This window comes from Bubalus kerabau, chromosome 8 (assembly GCF_029407905.1).
Source record: "Bubalus kerabau isolate K-KA32 ecotype Philippines breed swamp buffalo chromosome 8, PCC_UOA_SB_1v2, whole genome shotgun sequence".
In the NCBI taxonomy this organism is placed as follows: domain Eukaryota; kingdom Metazoa; phylum Chordata; class Mammalia; order Artiodactyla; family Bovidae; genus Bubalus; species Bubalus kerabau.
In genome coordinates, this window is record NC_073631.1 from 25,453,225 (window position 1) to 25,473,636 (window position 20,412).

General features: G+C 34.2%; 1 protein-coding gene across 1 annotated transcript in view; it reads right to left on the bottom strand.

The window, feature by feature from the left end:
- Nucleotides 1-20,412, bottom strand: part of DGKB (diacylglycerol kinase beta) — a 1,145,939-nt gene that overhangs the window by 194,327 nt on the left and 931,200 nt on the right. Inside the window, exon 30 of the mRNA XM_055589891.1 lies at nucleotides 12,760-12,955. Coding sequence (XP_055445866.1) covers nucleotides 12,760-12,955 — 196 coding nt within the window. The remainder of the gene's footprint in view (nucleotides 1-12,759; nucleotides 12,956-20,412) is intronic.

Genomic DNA, 20,412 nt, shown 5'->3' on the forward strand with positions numbered 1-20,412 from the left:
TCTATCATGCTCTCTTCTATTGCTATTAAAACGAAAATAAAATTTCCCTTCCTTTCTTAAAGCAATGCTTTGTTTCCCCTGCTTTTCTTTCTGATTGGAACTTCCAAAATAAATTGTGTTCAAGTGATTCACCTCCATGCATCATTGGGATTATCTGCATGTCCATATGTCTTACCCCATAAACCATCAGCATATATGTCTACCTGCAAAGACACACATGCATACAAACTCTGTCACAGCATATACACGATTAAGGCATTTTGTGTACTCACTTAATACACTCTTCTATAAAGTCTACCAAAGGTATTTAAAATGTCAGATTTATAAAAATTTTAATTCAATTTTTAAGCCTAAATTAACACATTTACTTCATTTTTTGCCTGCGATTTTTGATAACTTGATTTCTTGGCTTTCAATTGAAGTTAAATTTCGATATCTACCATAAACAGGATATTCATTCCCTTCTTCAAAAATCAAAATACCTATCATAATCTCTTGTTAATTCCTAACTTTTGTATGAATATTGGATGAAATGTTTACAAATGTAACATATATAAAATATTCAGAAGCTAAATAGCACAAATAAAAAAATGAAACAAAAAAGAAATCTAAAAATAATCTATCTTATCAAAAAGAGATGAAGACCTATATAATCCCTTCAGAAGAAACAGGTTTCATTGATAAAAAAGGACAGAAAATATATAATGAAGAATTATAAAATTAACACCTAACTACAAAAAATGTACAATACCTCATATTCAAACTTTGACTCCAAGTAGCATCGTTAATATATCAGCATGTTTTAGTTGCATACATATACAATGAGACACACAGATTATTTCATTTCACAGCTCTGACAGTTCTTCAGATCCTATACATGTTTAAAATTGCTGTTTATATTTGATACAATTACTGTCTTTAAAAAATCAAATAGCATCTTTTATATTCTTATACTGAATAAAAGATGCACAGACTCTCTGCTTCCCACTAAGCTCACTGAATATGATATCCTGTACTACAGTTTTAGCAATCTGGGCTGGACGATGCTAAGAAAAGACTACAATATACGAACTCCAGGAAGAAAGTGTTTATCAGCAAGTATAGAAGGCTTGGCAAAATCATCAGTGATTGATATATTATTTTATTACTGTCCAGTTACTTACCATACAGATTTATGATGATTTAAAGCATTTGCTTGCATGTGACCATGGGTAGCTTATTTCACAGTACCAACGTGTTTAAATATGAGGTGCTATGTCTTAGACTTATTTTCTATTAAAGTCACATTTTTGTGCACATGAATTTCCTTTTAATTTTGAAAAGACATTTAGTCACAAATTCTGTGCAACTTTCTTGCAGTCAGTTTAAAAACAGAAAGTTCTTTGATATTGATTAACATTCTACTTATTATTTTTCTAAAAAGATACTCTTAAAATGTGAATGACATTTATTTAGTAAGAAAATAGTATGATATAATATTTGGATGAAGTAAATATTCTCAAGCATCTGCAGTGAAGAAGACTATATGCTAAGGGCTTTAACTATCAGAAGAGATATAGGTTAAATCACTGTACATAAAAAGATTCTTAAATACTTTTTGCTATTCAACATTAAAAATGTTTGTTTCATTCATAGAAATTGAGTTCATTTCAAATAGCCGCTGATTCCTTCATTAAATCAGAACCAAATTACTAATTTCAGTATTAATGGTTAGCTTTGACATGTTTAAAAAGGGTAGAAGATACTTAATAGACTTGTCTTCCACCTTGAAACGAACTGTTCAGGGAAATGGAATTGTTCAAAGATACATTTTCTTTCTGCCAATCTGTGAGATATAATTATTCTCTTAATGAACCTCTCAACGAGTGGCAACCTTTCAGAACTTGAACAGGTAAAATATAATGATAATGGGAACAGCTTTATAAATATAAGGATAAAGTGAGGTTGTTATTTTATACCATATTATGGGATAATTAGAATAACAGTGCAGCAATTGAACTTTCTCAAAAAAGCCTCTTGGGGGCTCATTTAAATTAGTTATGTTTATCCATAGATGTTTTTAGTCTTTTTTCAAGTGACTGTCACTTTACAACATTCAGGTCTCAATTTTTAATTTACTCTGATTAATAGCTGTACTGTACACCAGCCAATAGACAATGCCTCAAACAGACACCACCTGCACCCAAGTTATAAATCTATAATTTATCCAAGGAAGAACAATATGACTGTTTTTATTTAACCAGGAGAATAATTATTCAGTATGGAAGGAATTGTGATCTATATGAATCTCTATCAATTTCCACAAAAACACAGTTGGCTGGATATTGTCCAAGAAATTACCATTTCTATGCTAACTAGCTCTATAATGTATTTGTAAAAAGTAAAATTCACGGCAGTGGTTAGTTATTTTGGTTAAAGGTACATACAGGTTAAAGATAATTACTTATGGTGAGATTTGATTCTTTCAAGGAACAAGTCTCTTTGCTCTCTGCTAGATCCGACCCTGACCCTGGAACACTTTGGTAGTTAAGACAACTGTCTGTAAGAAACACCAGGAGCCAGACTGGCATTTTCATTATATCCATTAAGGTAATCAAATATAAAACACTTATAAATAAAGAGGGGTAAAATAAAAAGTTCAGTGTCTCTATCATGACATGAAATCATTAGACATAATATCACTTCAAAAGATGGTATAATTAAAGCTTCATTCTCAATAAGATTATATGTTTTCTTGGTTATTTTCTCTCGATGGAAAAGAAAATATGGTGTTTAATACAAATAGAAAAAAAAATGGAACCATGACTTATATTTAACAATTTATGTAACTGATTTCATGTCTTTTTGATAGTTCTTTTGTGTTTACTGTTTAAAAAAAATTCTCCTATAATCAGGACATATGAAACCATTTTTATATGTACTGATTATACAACACAACACCACCACCAATAGCACACGAACTCAAGATGAAAATAATATATTGGTAAGCTGTTCTAATCAACTTTAAAAGCTCTGTGTGTGCTGCTAATATGAAAAGATTGTCTCTCCTCCTTAGCTTCCCATTCTATTTCACCATCTCTTCAAAGTTATGTCCCAGAAAGCCTGAAAATTTATCTGCTGCTGCTGCTGCTAAGTCCCTTCAGTCGTGTACGACTCTGTGCGACCCCATAGATGTCAGCCCACCAGGCTCCACCATCCCTGGGATTCTCTAGGCAAGAACACTGGAGCGGCAACCCACTCTAGTACTGATTATAGGAAAGCTATTTTAACTTCCCTATTAGCTGAGCATCAAACCATCATCCCCAAATGACAAAGTTATTTGTATATATTTGCTTTACATTTAGGACACTTCTATGAGTGGCCTCATATTGGGAAACTTTATGTGACTACTATTTGAAAGCATGCTCTACCAGTGTTAACGAGTCGAGACTTACATAATCAGCCAGTATTTATTTAACTTGGAAATATGCTTTGTATTTCTACCATGCACAGGTTAAATAGATTAAAATTTATACTGCAGTTTTAGCCTGAGTAAATAACTTGTCATTATTTTTAAAAAAACTCATGATTCTATGCTATGTCACAGAAACAAGTAAGATGGTTGTCTTATCCCTAATATCAGACATCAGCATTGTGGAGAAAATGACCTGTTAAAGCATTTATATTTTCCATCTTTCTCTGAATTTAAAATTAAACTCAGAAGTTGAATTTTAGTTAGAAAATAGTTAGAAATACAGAAATAATAGTCAGAAACACAGAAGAGTCTGGGAATAGCATTAGCAATTTGAAATGAAGAAGATACTTTGCCTCAGAAGACAGAGAAGGTAACAGCTGAACCTTCATTTAAAACTCCAAGTAAACAAATTCCTTTCCTTTTTCCCTTGCATCTATTAAATCAATTGCCAAATCACATATTTTTCAAAATGCAACCATTACTAAAACCTCATTTTTTTTTCAAATTTCCTAGATTTATTAGGTGAAAGCAAATGGCCCCTTGTTCTACAATTTCTATCTACCTGTTCTTTGGATTTTCTTCATTTTCCTAATTTCAATTTGTTTTCAGGAATAAACCTTTAATTTCAATGATATCATTAATATGAATAAGAAAACACCACATTTCTGTTTAAATGATAACTTATACTGTATTATGTCCAAAATAATTTTGTAGCCTTACCGATTTCACTATAATAAATTCAAGAGTTGTACTGCATGTCAGATTTTATTTCTATAATTATACTGTCTGTCAGATTTTGAAACTTTGACTGTTGAACATGGGGTATAGGGCAATAATCCTAGTCACAAAATGGTATTTCATATAGCTCCATAATGAATAAAATAATTTTCTAAAGATTGATATTTTAAGTTTTTATAGTGTCATGACAAACAGGAATTTCATAAATACTTCTTCAATATATGCATGATTTTATAGGACAGCTAGGAAAGTTATGACCAACCTAGACAGCATATTAAAAAACAGAGATGTTACTTTGCCAACAAAGGTTCATCTAGTCAAGGCTATGGTTTTTCCAGTAGTCATGCATGAATGTGAGAGTTGGATTATAAAGAAAGCTGAGCACCAAAGAATTGATGCTTTTGAACTGTGGTGTTCGAGAAGACTCTTGAGAGTCCCTTGGACTGCAAGGAGATCCAACCAGTCCATCCTAAAGGAGATCAATCCTGAATATTCATTGGAAGGACTGATGTTGAAACTGAAACTCCAATACTTTGGCCACCCGATGTGAAGAACTGACTCATTTGAAAAGACCCTGATGCTGGGAAAGATTGAAGGTGGGAGGAGAAGGGGACAGTAGGAGATGGCACAGGACGAGATGGCTGTATGGCATCACCGACTTGATGGACATGAGTTTGAATAGACTCTAGGAGTTGGTGATGGACAGGGAGGCCTGGAGTGTTGCAGTCCATGGGGTCACAAAGAGTCGGACACAACTGAGCAACTGAACTGAACTGAAAGGCCAAATATAAGAGCAGATGATCTTATATTTTGAAAATATATTTTTATACATGAGAAATGTTTTGTATTCTATAACTTCTTTTTATAGTTGTTTATAAATTTTAAATTCATGCCTTTTGTAAAAAATAAAACTATAAAAAAGGAGAGAGACCTATCACATTAAGATATCCAGGTATATGATGTAATTTTCAAATGGCAAACAGGAATTTTTATATTTAGATGGCTTTATTAAGTACTTGCTATTACTTGCATTATCCATTGCTAGAAATTTTCAAAGGAGGGAGTTTAAAAACATACAATTAGAAACTCAACTTGAGACATCTCCTTAAAGGTTACTAGACAGCAAATGTGTGGATTTATCTATTTTAAACTAATGAAATTGTCATGGTATTGGTATATGCATATATCTCTGTGAAATGCAACATCTCAAATGCCATGATCTTTTTTCAGCAATTTTAACATCAAGGTATAATAATGCAACATGAAATCCTTTTTTTGCTTCTAAATGTAATTGATTTAATCACTGAATTTAAATGCCTGGAAATTGTTCTACTTGCTGGTGTTTGAATGCCAAATTCATCATCTACAGTTCTAAAATGAATGTTGCAGTTATATTTAGACAACTTAAAAAAAAACGCCTTCTAAATTACCCTACATAACCCATAGAAATGTCTATAAAAATTGATAATGCATGACAAATGTCCATTTTTATAAAATTTCAGGTGTGGGTTAGTTGCTCAGTCGTGTCCAAGTCTTTGCAACCCTATGGACTGTAGCCTGCCAGGCTCTTCTATCCATGGGATTCTCCAGGCAAGAATACTGGAGTGAGTTGCAATTCCCTTCTCCAAAGTTACAAAAGGTAATTGTAACTTTTACAAGGAGTAGGAAGTGTTCGATTCTTATTATTTAAATATCCCTTGTGCAGTTTTCTAGGCAATACAGTAACAGCAAACATAGGTTAATCCCAACTCTTTGAGAACTCACAATCCCCATTTTAACGATAAAGACCGTGAAGCCAATAACCTTATTTATTTTCAGAAACGAAATTCAACTTTAGCCAAGCTGTCACGGATATCAACTCATTTGTTTTCTTCGATCAGTTCGGCTTGGACTGACCTTTTTTCCCTTTCTACTTCTTCAGAGTTTTCAAAAAAATAGATAAAGTCATTTGATATAGAGAGTCCATGACAGTTTATCAGATACACAGTTTTACCCTCTAGCTCCTAAAAAGAATGAGGGTTTTAGTCTCCCCAGTAGAGAGTACAGACATCAAATAAGGTGGGGTAGGGGTATGTGCAGTGTAAGCTTATTTGGGGGGAACTTATACATAGTAAATTTCATACAAGATAATGAAGAATAACAAAATATGTTTATACTAAGTATACAAAATCGGGGTTATGCAAATAAAACAAAGTGCTGGAATCTGTAATATTAGCCTTCATGGAGTTTTCCACACTTTAGTCTTTCTGGTCCCACCATCAGTTTTTTCCATATCCACATACTTCCTCTATTATTTTTTAGTTTTGGCTCAGTGGTAAAGAATCCGCCTCTAACGCTAGAGCCACAGAAGACGTGGGTTCAAACCCTGGGCCAGGAAGATGCCCTGGAGGAAATCATGGCAACCCACTGCAGTATTCTTGCCTGGAGAATCCCATGGACAGAGGAGCCTGGCAGGTTACAGTCCAGAGGGTTGCAAAGAGTTGGACGTTACTGAAGCAACTTAGCACAGCACTATTTTAATTAAATGAACTTATTTCAAAAATGAAATTATTTAAAATTACAAATTAAGAAAAAAGTACCCCTTACCAAAAAGAAAACAGCAGCCATTGTACATATAAAAACTATCACACTTTAAAATATTCATTTGAGTACAGCTCAGTTTTCCTTCAGTGGCGTATATGCTACCCTGAGAAATTTGGCCCAAAGAAAAGAATTAGCATTGGTAAATGGGAATGAAAACATTGAAGATTTTATTGACAATATCATACGTTAATTAGCTTTTAAAATAAACTTTTCTCTCTGTATCCATATGTGGGGTAGACAGTCACCTAGTTAATGAGGTTTCAAGCAGGAAGTCCAGCTGCTCCTGACAGTACCTCCCTTAGCTTTTGGCAAATGTTTGAAATTCTACAGCTTGAATGTAATTACTTTTGCTCACTGGTCTTCAAACTTTTTAAAGCAATCAACCTTTTTTTTTTTTTTTTTTTTTTTTAAATGAAGCAGTATTTTTAAGACCAGTAAATTAAAAAGAAAATTAGAATTTTATGTCTGCAAATATATTTTAGAGGTTCAAATTGCTAACACCTGTGACATAGTCACTCTATGGGAATAATGGAGTTATTATGAGGAGGGCAGCTGCAGCGTTATAGGCAGCCTATTTTTTATTGATTTCTGGAGTTCTTTTGTTGTTGTTGTATCATGTTGGGACTATTCTGATCAGGCTGCTGCTGCTGCTAAGTCACTTCAGTCGTGTCCGCCTCCGTGCGACCCCATAGACGGCAGCCCACCAGGCTCCCCCGTCCCTGGGATTCTCCAGGGAGGAACTCTGGAGTGGGTTGCCATTTCCTTCTCCAATGCATGAAAGTGAAAAGGGAAAGTGAAGTCACTCAGTCGTGTCCGACTCTTAGCGACCTCATGGACTGCAGCCCACCAGGCTCCTCCGTCCATGGGATTTTCCAGACAAAAGTACTGGAATGGGGTGCCATTGCCTTCTCTGATCCTGATCAAGACAGATATGTAATTGTAAATGACATGAACTTTGTACCTCTCACTTGACAGTCTTGCACCATTCTGCATTCCTTACTGGAAAATGGTATAGTTAGACTTTTATCTTCAAAGCTTAAAACCATTAGAATATGTAAAAACTGCTTACATTACTTGAGAGGTCCTTGCTGGTAAAAAATAATTTTTACAAGTATCCTTTTAGTATAGTTTTTCAACATTGTCAATAAAATTTACTTGCTGCATGCTTCAGATGTTAACTCAAAGTTTCAATTGGTCAAATTTGTCTTATTTCTGCATATTATCTGAAACTGTTTCAGTTTCATTGTTGTCTCTTTAGCAGAAGTTGTGAGCATGTTTGTATCATAAATCTCTGTTAAAACTCCATTTTAGTACAAACATTATTTGGCGGAGACAGTTAACTAATGCAATTTCCTATAATGCAAAAACTTTTCTAAGAAGTGACTTCCATTTTCATTAAAAGTATTAATTACATTATCACCACCTTGTTTTCACTTCCTTTGATTGTTAAGCTCTGTTTATTGCTTGTGCCAAGCAAAAGTACCTGAGCTTGCTGGCCTTTCAGTTGTGATTCACATACACTGTGGTGGTAATGTACCCATTTGTACAATTTTCCTCATTAAATATACCATGATGTACATTAAAATGACCATTGCACAGCTAGAACTTTCCAATTAATGTCACATTTATCTATTTACTCATTTAGACATGTATATGTTTACAAACATGTGTGTAGAAATAAATAACCATCATGTTCTCCATCTATCTACAGATCAATCCAGCCACTGGGAAGAAGAGGTGGTGGAACAGGAGGAAGAAAGGAAGCTGCTTTGTGTAGTAACACAATTTTATGATTTAAGAATAGTCAATATGACACAATGTTTCTATAGAATGCGCTTTACAGGGTTTTGTTATAGGTTTTCTGTTGTTGTTTCAAAATATGACAGAAATGAATTATAAACAAGAACTGCAGTTATAGCTCAATGGAACACAGTATGAAAAATAATGGTTTAGCTGAAGGCCTTTGCTTCTCTTAAAATGCAAATACCTCTACATTCATGGGCAATCAGTCATTTATATATTAATGTGAAGGAATTTATTAGATATCTTTCTGATGCTCGGATTTAATGCAGAAGAAGTGGAGAAGAATATTTACTTAGCAACTGAAAGAAATGGGAAAGACTACTAAGGCTAAGGGCACTGAACATCAAATTTGATGATTTCACAAATTTGCTTAAAGACCATGTTGTCAATATATGATACACACATTTGTATTTCCTAAAGAAGTAAAAGAAAGCAGACAACAAAAATAAAACAAAAAGACCAATGCACAAAGAAAATGTCTGAATTAGATAAATGTATAAAAATGTTTCAGAATTGCATCCAACTGTTCTAGAATATTTTACTAGAACAATAATATAATTAAATTAATCACTTATAATTTTGATCAACTCAAATTAAATGAACCGTAAAGTTTCCAACAAGTGAATTTATTAAGTGAAGATACTCTGATCTGATACTCTGAGTGTCTTCAAAGATTGCAAGCAAATAAATTGTGTAGGAGTTGCAGATCATGTAGGGCAAAGTATAAACGAGTATGTCATGCTCCAAACCTGACCTTGTACCTTATATTTATGACATTAAAAAATTAAAACAAACTTGTAGATTTTTTTCTTAATTTAAATCTTCCCACTAAAGAAGTAAACATTCTTTATTTCAAGAATCAAGTTAGATTCCCCCACCTCCCAACCACCAAAACTTCCTAAAGTTTATGGCAACAAGCTTACATTTTAATACAGCAAAAATTTAGTTTAAACTTCAAATCTTTTACAGAGCCATATCAGAAAGTTGCTAGTTAATATTTAAAGAAGCGCATCTTAAAAAGAAGACATTTAAATTATTAACCTATTTAATTTATTTAATTCTATCTTTCTAAGAGTGAAATTATTAATTTGAACCTAGGTTAAATAAGAAAACTTGTTGGACTAGAATTATATTCTCTGTATTTCATTCTACAGACAATACCTGTCCTTTTATGTAAATTTGAAAATACAGTTAGATTTAAAATACTGATTGACCTTTAATACTATTTATTATTTTGGCATCAAGAAATTGAAAACAAGATCAAATGATAGAAACAGTTACCATTTCAAAGAGGGATACATGCAGATATTTTAAGTAGTAAGTTTCTTTCATTGCTGATAATTAAGTATAACATTTAAGAATTGATAGAATGAAGGTGAAATCAAAACTTAGAAACATTTTGAGATATTCTTAACTATTCTGTTGTGAAACATATCAAAATGAAAAAATCTTGATAAAATTAATAAAAGAAAAGACTGGTTAATATAGAAATCTTTACAAAAATATTCAGCTGATAAGGTAATTTTAAGCATTAACCTGCTCTAGTATTCTTGCATGGAAAATTCCACAGACAAAGGAGCCTGGTGGGCTACAGTCCATGGAGTCATGAACAGTTGGACATGACTGAGAGACTGAGCAAGCATACTGATCTTGAAGTAAAATTAATCCAAACTTACAAGCACATTTGATACAGAGAGTCTGGTACAGAGAGTAGAAAAACAGTTTAGCCAAATCCATTATAAAACATGCTTTTGTACTAACACAACTTTTGAAAACTCTGATTTCTGATGTTTTTCCTGATCTTTGTACGCCCTGGTGGCTCAGATGGTAAAGCGTCTGTCTACAATGTGGGAGACCTGGGTTCAATCCCTGGGTCAGGAGATCTCCTGGAGAAGGAAATGGCAACCCACTCCAGTATTCTTGCCTGGAGAATCCCATCGACGGAGGAGCCTGGTAGGTTACAGTCCATGGGGTTGCAAAGAGTCATACACAACTGAGCAACTTCACTCACTTGTACTGAGAAAAATGTATCCTTAAGTCACAAACTCTGTAGGTTCTCACTTCTTTCTTTCCCAAGATTATGGAAACTCGAAACCAACAGTTTCATAGTACAAAGCAAGAAGATAGGATGGGAAGAGAGACCTTTTTCTAGAGTTACAGGCACTGACAGTCTATACTTCTGGCTGATCTGTCTGTTCTTCACACCAAATGTGTATTCCTCAGCATACCAAGGGGAATGAATGAGGTCGTGAGTGTGTGCTAAGTCACTTTAGATGTGTCTGACTCTTTGCGACCACATGGACTATAGCCCACCACGTTCCTCTACCCATGGATTTTCCAGGCAAGAATACTGGAGTTGGTTGCCATTCCTACTCCAGAGGATCTTCCTGACCCAGGGATCAATCCATGACTCTTATGTCCCCTGCATTGATAGGCAGGTTCATTACCACTAGCGCCACCTGGGATGCTAGATCCATAGTGAGTCTACAGACACTTATCCTGGTGGAGCACAGCCATGAATTTTACAAACTTTAACAACATCTCATTGGGTAAACATGGTTGGTAGCTGAGCACTGAGAATCAATTCAGATACACACCTGAAATATCTACATGCAAAGGACATGCCAAGTATTAACATATAGTGATCAAACAGAAAAAATAAATGTAGAAATTATTACATACGTATTGTATACACACACACACATATATATATATAACTTCTTTTTTAACTCTGTGGACTATATTATTATATGTTCTTATTGCTTCCCTAGGGATAGAAGCAGAGATTTTTAGGTTTTGTCTTAGTATGGTTCTTGAACTAATTTTTTAACTTAGAAATTTTTTAGGAATCTTTTTAGAAATCGACATTATTAGTGTCAACAACTCCTAGAAATAAATAGTTATACCTAATTCCCCTCATTTTAAAATTCATATAGCACAAATTGATTCATTTTTTCTATGTATCTCTCCAAAAACCATTTTTCTCCATGTTTTCATGCAGTTATATTAATTCTGAATATAAAGCTTTTTAATTAATTTGGTACATACTTTCTTGCATTAAATTCCACAACTCTATAAGATTTGTCTTTTTAGGATCACCAATGCATTTAATGGGCATAAAAACTTTCTGTTATTGGCAGGTTGTAATAAACACTTTCAAGAGGATACTTAATTGCTTCCTCGTCAGTTTTTTTCCACCTTCATGGTCACCAAATTCCACATTACAGAAGTCTCTACTGAAACTTGAATCAGATACCTGAAGACACCAAAACATGAAGCTATTTCCCACCAGCATCAAGCTGATCAACCATACTCACATTTTATTTCTTTATTTAAAAAACAAATTTTTATTTACTTTATTTATCCCATAAGTTTGTAACCACTTCCCATTTTGGCTTTGCTACACACGGCTGGGCCAATATGTTTACTTGGCCATCTGAATGCCATCAGTGGTTTTAGGTAGATTCTAGAAGGCTAAAAAAATAGTATGGATACATAAACTGGGACATGATCAATTATTAGAATACCACCAATTTGGTGTCTGTGTAAAATCTATCAACAAGAATTAGTTGTCAAGTCCCAAGGTGAACTCTATTTCAGTGGAACTGAAAATTAATCCATCATTATTGCACCCTATTTTGTTAGCCCTTTACCTTTTGTTTTCCAGGCATTCCAAGTTTTACTAAATTTCTGGAAAAATAGAAGCACATAATCAAAACTGACCATGGGATATTTAAACATGCCATTATATATGATGTTTATGACAACAGCTTCATGTAAGAAAGCCAAGAATAAAACTTGCAACATACCTCAGGAAAAGTGTTAATCTAGGCCCTGGTTATAGCAACTCAAACATCTTAACCAAGATGATCACATTCTAGAATTTAATGTATAATACATCCTATATTATAATCTACTAAAAACTCACATACATTTTACTTCCTGTGTAAAGAACTATATCCAGAAAAGGAGAATAAAGAGAAAAAGTCCATGAAAAAATAGCCAGTTACATGACTTTTAGAATCTATTATGATATAACAATCTCACTTGTGTATCTAATATCATTAAAAATATAACCACATAAATATACAGGCTATAGGGAAATGGAAAACTTTCATTTTAGAGTAGCCTTCAAGAGCTGATTATTAAGCCACTTAACAATTAAATGTTAGAAAACTTACCTTGACTTGCAAACTTCAACTCTTTGGCATCTATGAGCGTGGTCCTTTTGTCAGACCCTTTTTTCTCTATTCGGCGATGGCTTCGTCTTTTCTTAGACTCTCCCCAAAGATTGGACCCTCCATGCATGCTGGGTATATTCAAAATAGCAATTCCTTCCAGAGAGATGTTTATTAAATCAATCTGTACTCCATCACACTGATCAGAAAGATGAAAAGAACAGAAACAATATGATTTCATCTTTTGCATTTTCTCATCTTTTGGTAAGAATTTTTAAATCTATAATCTTATCCTTTCTAAATTAATCTTTTAAGAACAGTTAAATGGTTACCCTAAAGGTCAATATAAAAGATAAAGCAGTCAATAACATTTACCAGGTATCATGAATAGTCTTTAAAAATGATCTAATTAAGTCATTGACGTATCTTTGTTTACAGAACACCTTTGGAAGGCACACTTTAGTGTCTGCACATATAATGAGCTGCAGATTTCCAATGCATTACAAAGAGGTTGACTCTGTTAAGTTTGGTCACATTTCAGACCGAAATTGTAATGACTGCTTCCTATTTAGAACACACTCCAGGGTATTACTGGAGGAAAATTAAGAAACAGAATTCATAATTCAGGGTCTCACTTTTGGGGAGCAGAGAAAGAAGTGGCTTAAAGACTTTCGAAAAGAGAAGGTAATTCAAAGAGATATGAATTACACTCAAGTGGCCAAGGATATTTTCCTGGACTAGATTAAGTCCCAAGCACAGTGTCAAAGGCAGAGAGATGCACAGCTATTTAGATGAGTGTGGAGGAGCAGAGAGGCTGAGCAAAGGAAATGCCAAGATCAGCAGCAGTAAAAGGAATTCCCATCCTATCATTACTAGGAATTGCGGTAACAAAAGACTGAAAAATGAAACCAGTTAGTCCAGCCAGATTTTTTGTTTGCTGGGTGATAAGACATCCTTCACCCTTCTGACTGTGCAAAATAGGAAACATTCTACCAGACAACGCTCTTCAGAATGGTCACTGTTTACTTTTTCAAATTTTCTATACATTTCCACTGATGGATATGGGTGGAAAGTGACAAGGCCATACTGTGTTTTTTAAGTATTATTATTTATTCGTTTTGGGTTTTCTAAAATGATCATTAGTTTATAAATATATCCCAGATATTCCTCTGCCATTTTTAGTTAGAAGTTAATATGAGCAGATTAACTTGCTTTACGAGTAAGTAACCCTATGCTTTACAAGTAAATATTGTTAGGAATATGAACTTCACATATTAGAGTATAGCTTCAGTGGGATTGTTTATTTGCTGTGTTTTTATTACAGAAAAAACTGTGGACATAATTTCATCATTTTCTTTCAAATAGTAATCATTGATTTTTGAACTCAGAAGAGAGAATCTGCCACCAAAATTATAAAAACAACAAAAAAATTAATTGTAAAAAAAAATGAAAAAACCCACAAACCTCTCTTCTCCCACATTTTCCTAATCATACTGAATCTAACACTGTATCTTGTTCACTAAGATATAAAAACTGTGAAATAAAGCAATACATCTTGAGCCTACTTGGAGGAGCTAGAAACAAATTCTAGAGACGGTGCCAAGTTTTCATTCAATTTGTTTCAATGAGGGTGAAACCAAGATCTGGGTGATGCCTTTCTTTTCTGCCTTAGAAACAACTGATTTTTTCCTTCTTCTTTTCATATATTAAATTAAGACGATTTCTTTTACTAAAGAATTCTGCTCATGTGTATACTCACTTACTGCTATATATTCTAGATAAACAGATATTAATTTCATAATTAAAAGTAATCTTGTGTAAATACCCTGCAGGCCTCAATGAATCAAACACATACTGTGTGTCAGGCCTCCCACTGTCTTCAAGTGGAATGTACTGGCTGGATAATTAGATAGTACATATTTTTTAACCTTATTTGCATGCATATTATATCTTTTGCACACTGACAAGCAGCAGTAACAACAAAAGTCAGATTACCACAGGGAATTCCCACAAAGAAGTCTTCATTCCTTATAATTTGCAGCCTAAATTAAAATAATTTGATCTTTGACAAGGATGAAATGTCAAGCAGAAGGGGGTCCTCTACAAGCCACGGCCTGTGGCTTCTGAAATCTGCCTAATTTATGTCAGTCACTTCTTAATACATATTTAAGTATTACACGAAAAAGATGATAAATATGCAATCTGACACCTTTGGTATTTCCCTGCTGTTAATTTATAAAGGTCTGGCTTCCCCCAAACTGACTAAAATCATTTAAATAACAGAAGAATTGTGAAATAAGCTGGAGTTGGGGCCTGGCTTCCATTTTCACTCAATATTGAACACAGCAGGTAGTACACTAAGACAATTATTTGACTAGGTCTCCGAACCCCACTGTGACAAGTTACTTTCAGAATTAGTGAAGGAGTATTCCTTTGTTCATCTGCAGAAAAGGAGAGCATGTTGCAAATAGGTTTTTTTGTTTGCTTTTAACTGAACTCAGGGAATCACATGTGACAACTTAAAAAGATCAGTGTATACTATTATTCATGTTTTCACTCTCCATAGTCTTGTCACGTGTAGGTTTAAGGAAATAGTAAGCAGCTCTCTGAAAAGTCGAAAAACTCCTTAAGAAATCCCAAAGAAGAAGGACCGATGAAGAACACTGAGGTTCCTATGAAAACTGGACAATGTTCTTACATAAATGCCTATTTATGAATAATTTGTTTCCACTAGTTTTTGACCGCAGGCTACCTTCCTCTGTTGACTTTAACACTGTGTTGATTAGTCTGGAAATTTCCAGAGCTGGTTCTGATGGAGACCAGGAGTTGTGGCATACCAGTTTGAGTGCATGGAAATAAAAGCTGAAGCGAAGGCTATGAAATATAAACAAGTTATAATACTGTGTCAGATAATATTTTCATCCACTTGGAAGATTTATGATTTTTAAAAAGGTAGCTACAGAGGAAAAGAATTTAAAAGCTAACAGCCTCAGTGAGTCAATAAATCCTGAATATTTTTATTATGTTGAAGAAAGGTTATTAACATATAGTACTCTAGGAGCCATTTGCAGAGTGCAAGGTTGTCAGGCCACTGTCCACTCATTTCAGTTTTGAAACGGAAGATCTTATTCTAGAGACAAATTTACCAAAAAGAAAAGAAAATGGTTTACAGTTTTCTTCAAATATATTTTAATCCTAGATTATAAATATACCACGCACCATACTACATAGAAGTGTTAAAGACAAATTTTTATATGTGATTTTAGTGTTCGAGATTCAGTTAATGAGCATTCAAAACTTGTGAAGAACTTTGAAGAGCAATAAATGTGCACAACAAATCTGATGAGATATGATTAATGATAAACTGTAAATACTTTTTCATAGTGACTTTAATTCTATACCCAGGTCAGATAAAATTATTCATAATTTTACTTACTAAAACATTGCTTTGTTCATTGTTTAAAATGGCATGGTGTAAAATGACTTAAATAAACCTGATTTTTAAAAGAGTTTCTGCAAAGTTAAAGGTAATTCATAGCACGGAATTACATTTTACAGAAAACTACAGCAGCAAATACACAAGTTAAAACAGACACGTACACATCAGTGGCTCAACGGGACTTCTGATATTTAAAGGCTGTGTACTCTGTATTTCACCAGTGATTACGCTCCGTGTTTTTTGAAATGCATTTTAAAAGTATTATCCACAAAACGCACTGTAATATAGGGACTCAGAATGCCTTTTAGGTAATTTTAGTATTAGCTGGTAATCTGGTGATGGTGATGAAAGTGCTGATTACAGATAATCGCATAGTTTTTCTTTTCTTTTTTTTTTTTTTACAGTGGAATGGGCGACAGCAGGCAAAGGAGAGGAAGATGGAAGCACACCGGCATACCTGGAAACAGGAATATTTGAAACTGGTACCACGTATGCACATACACAGCTGCTGAACATGCTGAGAATAACAACAGTTCTTTGGGTTCAAGATATCAAGCACTAGCTATAAGTATTAGCAGAAAGCCACTTTAATTTTACATGTTTCTCTTTTTAGGAGATTCTGTGAAAGTCAGAAATTATAGTTGGTATATTAAATTTCTCACTAAAAGCTATTAAAAATAACTTCAGGTAAATATAGAATTTTCACCTGTTGCTTACCTTTTACCTGTCTCATTTTTTCCTCACCCTCCTCAGTAAGAAAATATAAAATATATTTATCTTAATGAAATGGTAACACTGTCTGACCCCCCCACCAAATTTCTTATTTTTTCCTAGAATAAGGAGGTATTTTGTTTGTTTGTTTGTTTTGGACTTAATGAATTCAATTTTTGTTTCCTATGATCATCTTGGTTGAGGTCCACATCTTACTGTTTCCCTTCATTTTTGCTTCTAGAATTGCATTTCCCCCAAAAAATCAAAAAACAACACCTGTGTAACTTTAGAAGTGAGGGAAGATCTTTTGACTATTCTTATCACTTATGTGTACACACACACACATACACACACATGCGCACACATATAGAAAGAGGGCAAGGAGATACTTTTGGAGGTGATGAGATGTTAATGGCTTTGATTATGATAATTCCACAGTATTTCTTTTCTCCAAACTCATCAAGTTGTCTACATTAAATATGTATAGCTTTTTATACGTCATCTATGCCTCATTCAGGGTTTAAGAAAGAATATTCATCCGCAAGTTTTATTTCTCTCACTCCAAGATAGTCTTTTGGAGGGGGAAGGCTGGGCTCAGGTTCTCTAAGTACATTCTGACATATCATGAAGGATGATTTTGATGTATGGGGCATGGACAAAGCTGTGAAAATCTGCCTTGCTGCTGCTGCTGCTAAGTCGCTTCAGTCGTGTCCGACTCTGTGCGACCCCATAGAGGGCAGCCCACCAGGCTCCCCCGTCCCTGGGATTCTCCAGGCAAGAACACTGGAGTGGGTTGCCATTTCCTTCTTCAGAAAATCTGCCTTACTACTGCCTTTAATAATTTTGCTTTCTGGGTTACTGGTCAATCAGAATCTTTTCTTTCTAATTCTGCTAATTAACTTTGTGTCCCTGACACACTTCTTGCAATTTGTTAATTCTTGAACTCATTTAGGTTTTATGGAAATGTCTAAGTTTTATGTCTTAATCATTAAGACAAAGCTCAGGATTGGAGGATGGAAGTTTTGGCCTTAAAATACCATCCTCCCAAGTCTCACCAAATACCAAAAGACTGAAATACTTTGGAGAATGGGGCATTTTATTCTCTCATGAACCTTGCCGGTACAAAGAGTAAATTAAAAATTCATGAACTTCATAAGCTTCAATCCCAGTTGACGACATGCGAGTGTTAGGTACATATCCATGCTCCAGATAGCTTAATATAAATGTTGCTTTTAATATATTACCTTGTAAATTTAAATTATTAATTTAATTTTTAAATTTCTTTATATTTTGTTATGAAATTAGAAGATAAGAAACTCTTCAAGTTAAAAATTTCACCTTTGTTAAATCTCTTTCACTGTATTTGAGCAAACTCCAAGAGACAGTGAGGGATAGGGAAGCCTGGTATGCTACAGTCCACTGGGGTGCAGAGTCAGACACGACTTAGTGACTGAACAACAAAAATATGTGTGTGTGTGTGTATTCATTCTTCAACTGATTTGTTTTCTTAGATTTAAATATTTTGGCAGCAAGCAATACAATTCTTTTTTTAAATTATGAAAAAAATGCTCATATGTGTCTCTGCAGTAGAGAAACAATAGAATCTCTTTAAATGAAAGGATTTGGGGGAAGACTAAATCAGGTAATGGATGTGCATTGCTTTGCACCAAGCATGAGGTATATTTAATAATTGATAAATCTTAATATTATTATTATCAACTATTATTGTTCAGTCAGTCGTGTCCGACTCTGCAACCCCATGGACTGCAGCACACCCTATTACCCCTTGATATTAACATTATTCCAAATACTCACCTTCTTTGGGGAAAAAAAGAGCTTCCTAAATAAAAGAGAGATGTGAAATAAAGGGTCACACGGCAAATGGTTTGTTTTGAAGAAGCTGTCATTAAAATATATATCTATTACTTGAGGTACTCTTGTACTGAAGTGCTTTTATTCTGTTATATATTTTCAAACCATAGTTGGTATAATTTTAGGCCAAACAGGAAGCAAGAGCAAGCAGAATCAAATTTCCAAATTGCTGTTTTTATTATATTTAATTAGGAAGTAACCTTGAGGGTACAAAGGCGTATATTCTGCTAATATGATAGACTGGATTCATTAAAAAGTGAGTGGAGAAGCAGATTTTACATCACCATCCATACACACAAACACGCACACAAACCAAGTTTTAGAAGTAAGATAAATGCATACAAATTATAACAGTATTTCAAGATATACAACAATAGAATGAGGAGTGCACAGCGCTGGCTCTGACTTAATAAATGCTACCCTAGCGGTGGCTAGAATAAGGCAGTAAATGTAGAGCTGGGAAGCCAGACTTGGGGGACATGTAGAAACACGACCCTAAAGAGTTCTTCTCAAGATGTAAAGCTTGGTGGAACAAAATCACTGAATCTTATCACTTGTAATGTTAAAATCAATGTTTTCCATACTTATTTTCATCACATGTCTTTTGCTATATGATATAAACTTTTCCTTGAACATTTTTCACTTTGTGACAAGCATATTACTGTATGATAGATTGATGTGTTTTCTTTTTGGAAATTAAGACTTTACTTTTTAGAGCAGTTTAAGGCTCATGGCAAAATTGAGGGGAAGGTACAGATATTTCCTGTATACTTCTGTTCCTACAAGTGCATAGCCCCTCGCACTATCATCATCCCCTGTCCGAGTGGTACATTTGTTACAACTGATGAACCTACCTCAACACTTCATGATCACCCAAAGTTTATAGTTTCCATTTGGGTTCACTCTTGGTATACATTCTCTGGCTTTGAAAAAATGTATAATAACATGAAGTCACCATCATTATCTCACATAGAGTATTTTTACCGCCCTAAAAACTTCTGTGCTTTGCCTGTTCCTCCCTCCCTCCTCCTTAATTGGCAATTACTGATCTTTTACTGTCTTCATAGTTTTTTATTTTCCAGAATATCATATGCATTATACAGCATATAGCTTTTTCACCATGACTTTTTTCACTTAGGAAGATGCATTTAAGTTTCCTTCATGTCTTTTCAGTTTGGTAGCTTTTCAGCACTGAATAATATTCTATTGTCTGGATATACCACAACTTATTTTTCTGTTCATCTGCTAAAGGACCTCTTGTTTGCCCCCAAGTTCTGACAATTATTAAATAAGTTGTTATTAACATCCATGGGCATATTTTTGTGTGTACATATGTTTTCAGCTCCTCTGGGTAAGTACTAAAGAGTAGGATTCCTGGATCATGTGGTAAGGGCATGTTTAGCTTTGTAAGAAACTTCCAAACTCTCTTCCAAAGTGGCTATACCACTTTGCATTCCCACTAGAAATGATTTAGACCCCCTATTGCTCCATATCCTCACCAGCTTTTGGTTTTAGCAATATCCTCATAGCTGTGTAGCAGTATTTCATTGTTGTTTTAATTTGCATTTTCCTTACGGAATATGATGCGGAGTGTCATTTCACCTGCGCATTTGTCATCTGTGTATCTCCTTGGA